This window comes from Patiria miniata, unplaced genomic scaffold, assembly GCF_015706575.1.
Source record: "Patiria miniata isolate m_02_andy unplaced genomic scaffold, ASM1570657v1 HiC_scaffold_27, whole genome shotgun sequence".
In the NCBI taxonomy this organism is placed as follows: Eukaryota; Metazoa; Echinodermata; class Asteroidea; order Valvatida; family Asterinidae; genus Patiria; species Patiria miniata.
The window spans coordinates 900,566-914,899 of record NW_024037066.1 but is presented as its reverse complement, the minus strand read 5'-3'; the positions used below and the strand labels follow the sequence as shown (position 1 = coordinate 914,899).

Genomic DNA, 14,334 nt, shown 5'->3' with positions numbered 1-14,334 from the left:
GGGTAAGCAAAAATTTCAACTTCTGTACTGCGACGGAACTCGAATCAATCGCAGTCAACCTGTGTGAAGTTATGACGTCTTGCGGGCAACCAGATCATCTTATTTCATTGTGCAGCAGATCAGCGTGCGGCAAATGTATAGTTTTATAACGATCATGGCAGCCAATTGTACAGACGGGGCTGTGGAAGATCATTTGATTATCAGCATGCTTATCGCCATTGTGAAGAAGTCACCTGATCACGTCTATATGCCGTGGAATCGTCGACACGAGCGTGGTTGCGAATATTTTGTGTCGAGCTGCTGCTTGTTCCACGATAATCACGCAATTTCTGAGTTTCGTGACATGCGCATGACTTTTATGCTTGATGCCGTCGGTTCTGCGGGGGCACAAGCAAATCGCAGGTTGACTTGAGGGCGCTATAATGTCACACCTTCTTTTTATGTCCGCGTGAATTATTATGGGAATTAGGTGGGGAATAAAGGACATCATTATTCCCCAGAATTATCCGTCTACATTTTTGTTCTTCATTTGGTGTGTCTTGTTTTTAACAGACCGGTTTATATCCATTTTGTCCCCATGTTTTCTTGTAGTATTGAGCCATCGCGCGGATGTGGCCCTTTCCGTGGTCAAGTCACCATGTGGGCTGTCATCACTACAACCATTGAGCAGTTCAACAACTTCTTCGAGGAAGTCTTCAAGTTCATCGGCTCGGCGGCCTTTGTGGTGCCGTGTATTGTCGTTCTCCTGTAAGTACTGATTCAGCAGAGGGAGGGAGCACAGTGGGCGAGACATCACTGGTCTAGATGCATTTTTTCCCCTATACTGTGTGCTGTTGCTCTTGAAAGTTTAGCTGTTCCTCCCACAGCCAGATGTAGAATATGTTGGAATCTGGAGTGTGGTTATAGATTTTTTTTGTATTTGAGTCGGGCTTGGTAGAGACAAGACATTGACAATGTCACGCAGTGTGCAAAACGTTCTAAACACGGGCTCATGTTGCTCGAAATTTCTTCGTAGGAAGTGACGTCATTTGAGAGAGACCTGTTGGCTCAATACACAATGTGATGCGAACTGTAAAAACTGTCGATATGGTAAAATTTTCATATTTGAGTTTTGTACCATATAAATCTGAGATGAGCATATTCCGGGGTTGGTTTTACTTTGTTCAACAACCAACACATCAAACATGCTTTTTTCTTTTAATATTTAAATGTCTCTAAGGCCCCCCCAAAAAAGTCGCTGGTTTCTGGTATGGAGCTTGCCCCGAAAGTGGTGCGGCGACGCGCCTTTTTATTATTTTTTTTTCATTTTTTTTCTTCAAATGTCGGCTGATGACTGCAAATGGTGCCCGACTAAATTTAGTGCAAAATATATGGGAGTCCAGAGAGGCCACATAAAGCTTATACTCGATTGTAACGCCATCTAACGTTAAAATTGTGCAGCAACAGGATTCCAGTCAAACCAGTGAGTTTGGCGGTTGTGACATCATCTTACATTGAAAAAAAAACTTTTTAATTTTGCCAGCGTGCATACCAGAAACTGGAGACGTTTTTTTTTGGCCTAATGTAGAAATGTCAGATTTAATTTTGTCATTTTCTCACAGAAAAGGTTTTATTAATTTGTCCGATTCAAAACTTTGCATTACCTTGGGATATCTAATCTTCTTATCTTACATGCATCCATATATTTGCATTTCTATTCAGACTGATACTGTACTACTACCACGCCATCGCCTCTGCCCACAATGAGCTCGTGAACCGGCTGAAAGAACAGCTTATCATGGTGAGTTGGCAATGTCCACTGGTACCTGTCACGTAGCCGAGAGTCCAGCAGACCGGTCACAATTTCACCATTTTTTATACGTGATACTAATTCATCTGTACATGAATCACATGTAACAAAAAACACTTTAGAAAAATCTTTTAAAAAGAACAGAAAAAAAGTCATATTCTGTCTGTGCTGTGTCTGTCTGTGACATTTGTACACTCAGAAAATTATTTTTAAAAAGTGTTTGTACGGAGTAAGAAATATTTCACATCTTTGTTTTCCCTGAAATTGAAAATATTTTGTTACAGTTTGCTTGTTTACTATTTATTTGAATTATTTTCTTTCCAATGTTCAATTTTTAGTTTTTCTTTCATTTTCATTGTTATCTCTGTGCATTTTTCCCTTTAATCTTGCATCAGCTTGGTTTATAATGTTACATACATTGGTTTTGTTTGTCTGTTGTTTGTGTGTCCGATCGTGTCTGTCTTTTTGTTCCTTTGATTACGTTGTATAGTCTGTCCAAGCTGTTCCACCTACAAGCCTTGGCTTATGTGAACAGCCATGTAATCTCCTCTACTACTCTGTTCTCAACTTCGCTTGCTATTATCAATCTTAATTTAAACAATTAGATTCAAAGCATTATTTTTTCTGGTGGTAATTACCTTCACATTTGTACTAGTTTATTTAAATATCACTGTATTGTACTTATCCTTACTATAATTCCAGGAATCTGTGTGTGTGTGTGTGTCTGTGTGTCTGTCTGTCTGTCTGTCTGTCTGTCCGTCGATTATCTCCAGAACCGGGCACCATATGACGTTGAAAATCGGCGGGTGTATTGCTCGGGACCACAGAATGTGCAGTGCCAAGTTTGAAGTGGTTTGGACGAGGGGTTCTCGAAAAAGCTGCAAAAAAGCAGTATTTTTCGGAGGCAAACGTGGCAGCTTAGAACATAACACCACGCACTGCTGTTCTTTTTAAATGTTTACGTCATGTTTAAGCTAAAGCGCGCGTGCTCAATATGACGCAAACAATGCAAAAAGGACGCGCACGTGCATTGTAGAGCGATACATTGTCCAGTATGGGTGCATAGCACTGCGTACCATGTTTTCGTATGTACACGGGCACGTTATTGTTGCAGTCGACTGAGCGACCATTGTAGGCGGTCGAACTTCAAACTTGGCACAAACTTTGACTTGAGTGTGCGTTCAACCTGTGAAAACAACACCATTGAATCGCGTGCGTTGTTTGCACGAGCAGTTCTCAAAAACTCTGCAAGTATGCAACCTATACCAGCGGCAAAGCAATTTGCGTTTCCCGAACATGCACATTTTAGATGGGCACTGCACTTAGATTATCCAACTTTGTATTGGTTTATTGGAGAGTGCTAAATAAATGTCAACTGAATTGAGTTGAATTGAATTCTATGCCTCTGCGTGAACCATGTAAACATGTCATGAGGTCAAGCCATTGTTACAACAACATTTCTTTCCCACAATCCAGGAGGGTCGTGACAAGCACTTTCTGCTGACGCGTCTCCACGAGTTGGAACCCAACACCAAGGGGCACAAGAAGCGCCACATCCTACCCCAGAAGAGCCAGAAGACTCACCCCCCGAAGCACCCCTCCCAGGCCTGGTCAGGAGGCGGCCCCATGGACGCCCACCCCTTCTCTACTCAATCCTAAAAACAAAATTCAAAACATTGGCATCGGTTAATAGGCCTAAGACGTGATGACGTCACGCTTTGTTTACATGTGCACTTTCCTATGTGTAGTAGACGGTCCCCACTTTATCTGGCGTCCCGACTTCGCTCCCATAGGAATGCACATATGTAAACAAAGCCATTACGTCATTGCATGTACGGGGTCTATTGGCTTCTTAGCAACGCTAACTTTTTTCAAATTTTTTAATTTATACTGTTTCAATTTCCATAAAACTGATAATAACAGTGGGTGTGTATAAAGCACACGTATCCACCAGGACTGGTGCTCAAGGCGCTACATCATTATTACCCTGCTCATTAGGCCAATAAAACATTTGAAAGACAATCTCAGCTCCCTGGGGAGTATACAGCTCGATGCTGCCACTTCAGCGCAAAGCAGCTACAATCAACCACGCAAACCATCTCTGCCCTCACAGGTACCCATTTACTCCTGGGTGGGGAGAAGCAGTGCGTGACAAAGTGCCTTGCCCAAGGGCACACGCAACATGACCCTTAGGCTGGACTCGAACCCACAACCTGCAGCTTTACCCGCAGACCACGAATCCAGTGCCCTTAACCACGAGGCCAAAGCACTCCAGTGCTATTTTCACGAGGCCACAGCACTAAATGCTATTTTCTACGCATGTTTACCGGTGCTGTCATACATGTGGCTCACATTTGCACACATCAAATAAAATGTCCACAAGATATGTGTCCATATTAACCCTCTCAATTCTCTTTTTTTTCTTTCATTTTTATTCCTCTTCCACTTTTTTCCCATAGGTTTTGTACACTTTTTTTGTACAAGTCACTTTGGGAACTCTTTTAAATACGATATATTTTAAACTTTGTGTTGTCATTAATCATCATCTGATGATGTGGCGTCATCATGATGACGTCATCACGTCATGTGATGTCACATTAAAGGTGCATATTTTGAAGGCCTATATTTACAGAACTACATGTCTGAGTGGGTTACAACTTGGTATGTACCTAGACCGGGATGTGCTATAGATGAACATTGAAGGACGTCATGATGACATCATCAATGTGACATGTTACGTCATATTAAAGGTGCATTTCTGTAAGGCCGATTTGGTTGTAACTTGCCAGGGGCCTTATTCGTGAGTCGGCCATATTGAAATAACAGTGAGGTAAAATCTTCATTTTTGGATCTTGCGGAGAGAAATGAAAGCAAGTAAATTACTAATTAAGTCAAGTCTGCTTCAATGAATAATTTAAAATTTGTAACTAAACAGTCCATAATGTTTCAAGCCAGATTAAAAAAAAAAATGACAATAAAATAAGGCTGCATAAATAGTCTGGTGCCATCCCATTCATCAGATAACAATGTATGAAATACATTCAGGGAACTCGACAAAAATGGCCAACTCATGCATAAGGCCCATTTACATGTACCTTGACGAGAACGTCTTATAGTTATAGATGAAAATTGAACGAACGTCACATTAAAGGTGCATATTTTGAAGGCCTTTATCTATGTTTTTAATGTTTTCAGCTTCGAATACTTTGTGTGATTTAATACCCACCTGTTATGCCTGTATCTTCCCAGACAAAAGAAACCCCAGGTGTCTTCCTATTGTTTGTCCAGTTTTTAAAGCATATTGTCAATACTTCACAAACATCCACATTTGATAAGCTACACACTTATCATTTGATACAAATACTTTTTTTTAAATTTTGTTGGGTAACGTCTTCTTTTCAGATAACTTTCAAAATAACTTACTGCAAATTCAAAACAGTTGTATCATATCATATGCCATACAAAGTACCAAGTATTTTGGTTGGTAATATTAATCTTAAGTTGTTTTTTTATTTTTGGTAATATTTTTCTTTGGTTTTTATGATTTTATTATATCATTTTGGGTTATTTCTTCTTTGTTTTGGCAACGAAAGCACCTTTGTAAATAACAGATTATTCATTTATTTTAATAATTGTGTGATGAAACATGTCTGCATTGTGTATTATATAGATTTGGGACAAGGAGTTATCTGTATAAATTGTTCATAGTTTTCCGAAATATTCTTATAATTCTAGTTACTGCAATGTGCTCTATGTATTCTGTACTTATTTCTTACATTACAATGCTTTATGTATTTTAGATATGTTAAGCGTAGCAATAAGAGTTGCAATTGAATATCACTTTTGATGTTCATGCTTTTTGGTCACCCCTTTTTCAATATAATGGACTGATCCATTAAGCCCCGCCCCTTGAGGTGTTGACCAATCACAGCCCTGATGTCACTACCAAATAATATGCATGCATAATCGTGTTGTTTGTACACGCCCTTAGGGGGCGGAGCCTAATTGATAAGTCGATTAGCAAGCAATAATTTGTTAACATTTTCATTCTTGTTGCTCCTAAATATGTAGTTGGGTTTCAGCGTATGAATATTAGGACTATTTTTGCACTAAAACTAAAAAATTCGATATTTTCACGACTGTTCTGTATAAAAAGCATTTTTCGACATACTCGTCGCTGTAAACTTTAAGGTAGAGTAGCTCATTTGTCATTTGCGAAATGTTTTTTGTTTGAGGCAACAAAAGTGCTCAAAATCTAAAGACGGGTGCTTAACAACTAACCTGATGAAGTTTCAGCTCTGTGAAATGCTGCATATTCCGAGAATACAATATTCTAGGATCTCGATATCAATTTGAAAGTTGCCGAGTCATACATGTATTTTGAACACGTTCTCATTCAGCCGATCACAGCTATGCGATGTCAACGTACCAAACCGATGAATAATAGCAACTGCGTACACGTGTGTGTTGTGTCAACGCAGCGCACACATTTGCGGATTCGCCCCATTGCAAACCAACTACTAACGGAAATTTCCAAAAATGCGTCACTTGACTCATCTTTGGAATGGCCTTCTTTTATTGTTTTGTTCAAAATGACAGCATGCCAGAAGGAATAATTTCACAGGGAGTTTAGTGCCATTACTATCTTTAAACTAAATATGCTTTTTAAAAATGATTTGGTCAGTTACTTTTTTGGATAGCTGCAAATGATCTTCTCCACCTTTAAACTTTCCTTGCTTGTAAGGTTCTAACACTTGTTATACATGGCATTTTGAAATTTCCAGTAAAAAAGTTTGAGCAGCTTTAAAGTTTTGCAGTGTTTCGCTCATCAAAATAGGCTTTTATGAATTGCCTTTTGTATTTTTGTGTAGATCGGCTACATACTTACGATGTTTTTACCCAAAACCAACCCAAAATCTTTTCGTGTTTGTGTGGGTTTTTTTAACGCAAAACCAACCCAAACACTTTTCTTGTTTTTAAGAATGGTGTGAACAGAAAACATTACTTATATTAAATTTTTCTCTTTTTAATTTTTTTTTTATTTGAACGAATCAAGTGCCTCCAGTTTGTTTCTTTTCCAAATTGTACAGCAAATATTTTTGAAAATGCAGTATTGTTAATCTAACCAAAAGAAACAATGACTTAATTATTGTGAAGTTGGATTGGTATTTATTCCGGTGTGATGTAATCTTTTAAGGAAATTCCTGTTAATAATTTGTAACCTTTTTTAGCCAAAATTGTAATCAGTTTGTGAAGGAATTGTTAAATTGCCTGTGTTACGATTGTTATAATGTTGGATTTCTATCAGTTATCCTTCACGGATGCTTTTCTGAAATGGGTGTGCCTATCATCAATCAGGGATAAAACGGATAAAGATCTAGACTTAATTTTAGATATCAAGTAACCTTGCTGAGAGAAGCCATTGTCGCTGAGTTGATTCAAGAGCAAGTATTTTGGGCATTGTGGTGTAGGCAAACACTAAGTAACGGTCACAACCACCGAAGATTTGGGGTTTTTTATTGGTAAATTTTAATCCACTAGTACTTCCAAGGTGTACAAACAGCGAAAGAATGTCCACATAATGAAGTCAACAATTTTTCCACATATTTTGTTATTTGCATTCGAGGTAACTTCCCTGAAAAAAAAAACCTAACTGAACAAAAATCCTAAAATATGAAATTGGAAGGTAAATTTATATGACACTTTTGCAGACAAGTAAATCAAACAATATCAAAACATTTTGCATACATAGGCTGAAAAAATATTTCCATCCACAAAAACCAATCACAGAATTGGTGTTGGCACAAACATGTACAATATACTGTGTAGCATTGAGTGAAAAACTGAAAAAGCTCTTCCCATTCCAGAACATGCTTGTGTGCCAACTCACTGAAAAATGGGATAAACAATGCAGGAAATAGTAGCAGAGTTTTCTGTAATAAAGGAGAGCTACTTAAAAAAAGACATGTATTTCAAAACTCTGGTTTAGTTTTGCACCGATATGTAGAATATTTTAAGTCACGATTAGTGGGCATTTCACAGTTTGCGATAATGTATTCTCCGCTATTTTGTCATGCTGGTTTGAATTTGGCATTGGATGAAAGCGAAAATGAGATGTTTCTGACTTTCTGAGATAAAAAGCTGCCTGCTCTCCTAACCTGGTAATAATTCACATTTGTCTGAGGATTGGAGTGGAAAATGTGTGATTGTATGTAAATAAAGGTTTTTCCATTGAAAACAAGACAGTTGCATGTGTATTTTGTTAAATGTCACAACAAAAGTCATGTTAAACCTTGCTATAAACATTGTTCATGTATTTTACATTGTAGCGGCTTTTTCATTTAGGCGTATTTGAAATTCACAAATGTGGTAGAATACTGAAAACAAAATCTCAAAAGGTTGGTGTGATTAAATAGCAAGATTGCAGGTTTGAATTAAAGGGAATGTACATCATTGGCTTTTGCTGTAATTTTCCAGAAATGAACTATTTGAGGGGTTAGTATAATAGATCAAATATTGTTACACTGACATGTTTGAAGTTTTGTGTTCGAAAAAGGTGGAAAAACAAAAATGTTCGAGTAGTCTGGTTCCTTTACTCCACTAAAGATCAAATGGATCAATTTATAGATGCCGGAAAATTGTAAGGTAAGGGAACCAGTCTAGCTGGCCTGCACCCATTCATGAACATGTAACCAATAGCAAACCAAATTTGGACTGAAACAGTGTTAAGTTGGAGCAGAAGTTGAAAAATAGTTAGGTTTTTCCAACGGTGGTCGGCTGACCACCGTTGGAAATGTATACAAAAATACCATTTTCTTGAAAATGACTTCACACCAGGTGCCATAATTTTACAGGATGCTTTAGACTGTCATTTACCAACATCCTAGTAAGGTATTTCGTAAAAACTTGGTAGTTTTATTTTTGGATGTTTGCAAATGTTGTATATTCCCTTTAAGTAACTGGTAAATAAAGAGGATTGGAGGAGGGTAGAGAGTGAGAGTCCAGGAGGGAAAATAGATGAGAGAACCATCGAAAGTGACTTTTGAAAGTGACGTACGTGTATGGAAATCTTTCCCGTGGGTTTTCCTTAGAAAATTCTTCGGTGGTGTTCCTCCCACCTCTAAAACTGTAATTTCTTCACACTGTCTTCTCTTTACTGGGCCCCATGGGAGATCAGTGGATCCCACTGAATGGGCTACCCAGTTAAAATAAGAATTGAATAAAATAAAATATCAAAGCAATTTGTGACAGCATATTTTAGTCTCGTATTTATGGTCTCCATGGGCAAGAGTAGCCCTTAACCCTGAAATACGCACGAGAGATGGAAGACTTTCAGCTCCGTTGTCCATGTGTGTCCTTGTGGACCACGCGAAGACACGCTATGACATTGTGCACATTCAGGATGACCATGGGTAGTGGAAACTCCATGCAACACATGCGCGAACCACTGTGCAAATCCACAAAGTCCCTTCGAGGCGACCACAAAGCGTCATCTTCTGTTTCGCCACAGAGTCTCTAACAGCGAACCACAGCGTCCACAGCCAAGTTAGATCTGTTCCTTGAGTTTGAAGTTCCCCACTTCCGGCTCTGGCCTGACGTTCACAAATGTCCTCGTCATTGCCTCGTCTGACAGCGTAGGGGCGACGGATCTCCCAAACTCCGTGTCTGGTCTAGGGTTCCACCGCTCCTGGGTGAAGTAGACGGTACCTGCCACCTGGGCCGATAGGGTCCTGTCACGCCCTGTTGTAACCTGAAGAAAGAAACAATTAAAATGCTTGCATTTTTTAAAACATTTTCAAAAACTTGCCTTTCTACATATTTTTCATGGTGCTTAAATCAGTGTGGTGTCGTGTATACTAAAATACAGGGCAGTCCTTCTGATTTGAGGCGTGCGATCACACCCCCACGCCGTCGCACGCCTAAAAGCTTCCCAAGAAGTGTGAATAATTGCACGCCTGAATTTCCCTGGACCAAAGAATCACACACCTAGAAAATCACACACCCAGAAAAACCACACGCCTGGAAAAATCCAGGTGGGCCTTTTTCCACACGCCTGTGATTTTCAGAACAGAAGGACTGCAGGGTGAGTAAAAAAAACCCGAAACCCAAATGTCGGGACTATTGTTTGAGTGAAGTTCTGCATGTAGCACTTTCAAAATTGAGGATATGAAAGCCCAATTCATAAGATTTCTTTCAGTAGAAGAATCATTCAAATCACTCATGTACTCTTTAAGTTACGGAGTTTTAAACACAACCTCCAGTTCAAAGTTGTGTCCACGGATCACCAAAAATGTGTGCGTTCTTTCAGCAAAATGAAACAATTCACACTCATCCCTATGTGATTTGTTTTCGTTCGGCTGAAAGAACACTTACCTCTTTTTGAATGATTCTTGTACTAAAAGAAAGCTTACGAATTGGGCTTTCATATCCTTTCATATTAACTGAAACAATGGTCCCGACATTTGGGTTTCATTTCTTTTTACATCCCCTGTATGCAATATAAATTTATGTATCAAAGGATCCAGGGGGAAAACAAACATTTCAGATTTCACCCGAAACGGCCCAAATCTGAAAAGTTTTCCACATCCGCAGTCATCAAAAATACTAATTTCTGGCCAAAAATCCAACTTCACGAAACTAAGTCAAATGTTCACACAGGGTGGGTAGATGCCAGAAATGAATCCCCAAGAGATTTCAGCTCACTACAGTCAGCATCCAGAAAAAAAAAAAACATTCAGTTTTTTACACAAAATGGTCAAAATCTGAAAAGATTTCCATATCCGCGGTCATCAAAAATACTAATTTCTGGCCAAAAAATCCAACTTTACGAAACTTTGTCAAATGTTCACACAAGTTGGGTAGATGCCAGAAATGAATTCCTATTAATCTAGCAAAGGGGGGGGGGGGTCAGAACTTATAATGTAGATTTGTTTCAGGGTGATGAGGGTTCTTAGGAATAAACATTTGAAAAGGCTCTGCGTTTGCTAATACTGCCTTCATGTTTATGTGATACTTACAAAGTTCCCAGGGTACCATCGGAATGCCATCTTCTGCCTGACCAGAATCATACCGGGCTGCACATAGCATCCTGCAAAACAAATCACATCCATCAATAAATCAATTTCCCGATCACATCACTCAACAAAATGACCAACTATTCTAAGGCTCTGTGCAAGAATGACTCTAGCAACAAAGAAACCTCCCTGAATCCTTAAAACTTTCACAATGCACTTGATCTCAGGGCTTGAAATGAACAACGGCCACGACGGCCAGTACCGTCGTTGCCTTCTTACTGGCCGAGGTGCCCCACAAAAAAAATCCCCGTTTTCACGGCCAGGTTTGCCTTGCCCCAGATTTACCTTGGCCGTCGTGCCCTTTTTGAAATACAAATATAAGTTGAAAAGGTAATTTTTTGAATGATAAAAAACACCCTTGACTCTAATTTGATCGAAACTAAAGAGGGGCCCATCACTACACGATCGCCGATGTAATATTCACAATTTTTTTAGCCGGCCCCATGCCCCTTCTGCAGATATTATTTGGCCTTAATGCCCTACCTACTGGCCTTGGTACCCTCTATAATTGCGCTCCATTCAAGGCCAAAATGGCCTTACCCTAAAAATTACCAAATTTCAAGGCCTGTGATCCCATGTCAAGTGGATTGGCTCAACCTACTTCCATCCTCCAACATCCAGAAGCTTTTAGTATTTTAAAGGATCCAGGAGAGATTTGATACAAGGCTTCCTGAATCTACTTTAAGCCTCCCACTGTTTAAACAGTCACAGACAGTCAAAACTTCCATCCACTTCCCCTGCCATACCTTTTATACAGGCTAGTCACCAACAGTCGGATCCTATTTCAAGCAAACACTCTGACTAGTCAAATTCAGTCAACAGACAAAAGCAAAAAAATGGTTGGCACATCTATCTTATCAATCACCTTCAGTCAAAGCCTAGCTGTATCAAGTTACATAAACAGTCCCGGCCAGTCAATCCTGCTTCATGCAGGCTGGCAGCTCTTAACTGTTGAAAACAGTGACTTGATTGATTTTGACTGAAAGGACTACTTGGCACAGAATGTGTGTGTTTGCATAGGAGGGTTAACCCTCCAACTGTTTGGTCAGTCACAGACAGTCAAAAATTCAATCCGCTCCTTCCCATAACTTATACACATGTTAGTCAGCTACAGTCAGATCACATTTTGTTGTAGGCACGGTGACTAGTCAAATTCCATCAACAGACAAATACAAGTAACTAGTACATAGGTACAACTGGCGAATATCAATCTCCTACACTTATCGCATATATCAGGCTACAAACAGTCACAGCCAGTCAGTCCTGCTTTATACAGGCAGCATACATTCAAATGTTAAAAACAGTCACGTGATTGATATTGACTGCTTGGACGGCTTTGTTAAATTTTCCAGCCAGAGATGAAGGGAATTTATAGGAGGACATTTCAATAAGGCTTTCTTGTGAAGACTGAGAGATGTAGCCGATTGCTGTGGACAAAGCCACTGTTTCAAAAACCTTTGAAGGGCTTTGCATGATGAAACGGAAGCTAGAGACATTGTACGATAGGTCGTGTCTGAATCACTTGGCTGCGGCTAGCAATAACACACAAGTCTAAAGGAAACGGCTGCAGCCGCTAGCCAGTGGCTGCGGCCGCTAGCCAGTGGCTGCGGCCGCTAGCCAGGGGCCGCGGCCGCTAGCCAGGGGCCGGGGCCGCTAGCCAGGGGCCGCGGCCGCTAGCCAGGGGCCGCAGCCGCTAGCCAGTGGCCGCAGCCGCTAGCCAGTGGCCGCAGCCGCTAGCCAGGGTCCGCAGCCGCTAGCCAGTGGCTTCCATAGGTGTGCATGTTAATTTCGGTATGTTCCCATTGATTCAGACATGGCCATACCCTACCTTCATTCTTCTTGAGGCCCAGTCTCTGGCCAGGGCTCTTGCCTCCATGGTTCCTCTTGCTGCTGCCAGCCTTCTTTGATGCCCATCTCACACCACATAGGCTCAACGCCGGACGGACTTGTTCTAAGGCCGCTGACCATAAACCTGAAGTCAGTACAGTGAGTAAAGGAAATACTTCATGATAAAACTCACATTTGGATGGAACTGAAACTGGACTTTTAATTTCTTTCTGAGAAAAAGCAACTTGAAACAAAATCAGCATAAATCAATACTAAATCCTCGACGATGGTCAGTTTTGTTGGGAAATAACGATGAACATATATGTGGGACCATAAGACATGATAGAGGAATTTAGAAAAAGTAATTATCCATGCATGGATGACGGTTCTTCCATTCCACAGTGGAACCGAAATTTAGAATCATTTTCCACGAGTTTGATTAGAAAATAAGGAAAGAATGTAGTATCCAAACGCCACTTCAGCGGTTGTGTACAAAGTCTATGAAGAGTCAAGAACATTTTCTAAGTATTTCCTAACAAAATTGAAATGTTTCTCTGTCCCAGGTTCATGTCATCATTTTTGCAATGACTGACCTTCATATTTATTGAGATGATACAGGAAGAAAAAAGTGGCGTCAGGTTGCAACATTTTTTCCTCAACATTTTTGCAATGACAAACCTTTATTGAGATGATATATAAAGAAAGAAAGTGGCGCGTGGTGTCAGGTTGCAAGTTTCTTTCCGAAAATAAAAAAGTTTATAATTTTCACAATTCCGTTTAGAACATATCAATGAAGAAAGTGGTGTCAGGTAACTACATTTCTTAATATTAAATAACAAGTACTCAAGTAGCATCACGATACTGCTTTGACCCGCAACTTATTTGCACCCCCTCCCCCCCCCGGCCCCGCCCAGTCGTTCCATGCCTCCCTGCGGCACAATTGCAGAATACCCCGCCACTCGATCTATCCACCTCGTAGCCGGCTACGAGGTCACGGCTAATTGACCTCAATAAACATTCTCAGCGCTACTTGTATGTACTATGCCGAGTATGCGTCATGCTCCATTGCACTCCCACTTCGTATGACCGCGTAGCCGCCAACAGGGTGGTTGGTTTGGACTTAGAATTTTTTTCAGCAACTCCCATTCATTTTGTGTTGCTTCGTTCTCAAATAATGGACCCCCACTCAGTATCCGCGTAGCTGGCAATGGACTTGAATTGTTTCTTTTGCAGTGATTCCAACCTCGTAGCCAGTGATTTTAGGGGTGTATTTCCGAGTGGCGGGGTATTCTGCAATTACTCCCTCCCTGCACTGTCACTGTGAACTCAGAAGTCGGTGACAAGTGAATTGCGGTACGTTTTATGGCCGGGCAAAGTGCGACAAAAAATTCCCCATAAGCTCCTTATTCGGTAAAAAGTAATGAATACTTCACTTTCAATAATTGTATGTTTTCAACCCCTGATCTTACCAGTTTCGATGTATTTCAGAGGGCTTTTGAAAAGCTTCGAGATTTGCCGGACCAACATGATGATTTGTTATTTGACTTTTGACCTCTAGTCAGAGACCTTATCTTGCGTTTACTTGATGAGTAATAATATGTGCTGAGGTGGGGGACTAGACATGCAGTAGGTATATAAAAATGC

General features: G+C 40.2%; 2 protein-coding genes across 3 annotated transcripts in view; one reads left to right on the top strand and one right to left on the bottom strand.

The window, feature by feature from the left end:
* Nucleotides 1-3,609, top strand: part of LOC119734203 (transmembrane channel-like protein 7) — a 33,718-nt gene extending 30,109 nt beyond the window's left edge. Inside the window, exons 15-17 of one of the 2 annotated variants that reach the window (XM_038207560.1) lie at nucleotides 592-747; nucleotides 1,702-1,780; nucleotides 3,266-3,609. In XM_038207560.1, the coding sequence (XP_038063488.1) occupies nucleotides 592-747; nucleotides 1,702-1,780; nucleotides 3,266-3,448 (418 nt within the window). In that variant the 3' untranslated portion in view covers nucleotides 3,449-3,609. The remainder of the gene's footprint in view (nucleotides 1-591; nucleotides 748-1,701; nucleotides 1,781-3,265) is intronic. The other variant, XM_038207561.1, reaches the window with a different exon arrangement.
* Nucleotides 3,610-8,956: 5,347 nt separating this feature from the next.
* On the bottom strand, nucleotides 8,957-14,311 carry LOC119734243 (39S ribosomal protein L27, mitochondrial-like). Its single transcript, XM_038207618.1, has 4 exons — nucleotides 14,160-14,311; nucleotides 12,692-12,835; nucleotides 10,807-10,877; nucleotides 8,957-9,539 (listed from the first exon to the last, which is right to left on the bottom strand). Exons 1-4 carry the CDS (start codon nucleotides 14,215-14,217, stop codon nucleotides 9,336-9,338), a joined length of 477 nt encoding a protein of 158 aa, XP_038063546.1. The 5' UTR covers nucleotides 14,218-14,311; the 3' UTR covers nucleotides 8,957-9,335.
* Between the last annotated feature and the right edge of the window lie 23 nt (nucleotides 14,312-14,334).

Bases quoted from the DNA above. Each gene is read 5' to 3' on its own strand.
- LOC119734243 (XM_038207618.1), bottom strand. From the start codon at position 14,217: ATGTTGGTCCGGCAAATCTCGAAGCTTTTCAAAAGCCCTCTGAAATAC. The intron at 12,836-14,159 runs GTAAGATCAGGG...TACTGACTTCAG, and splicing joins TCTGAAATACATCGAAACTG to GTTTATGGTCAGCGGCCTTA. The intron at 9,540-10,806 runs GTAAGTATCACA...TTCTTTCTTCAG, and splicing joins GATGGTACCCTGGGAACTTT to GTTACAACAGGGCGTGACAG.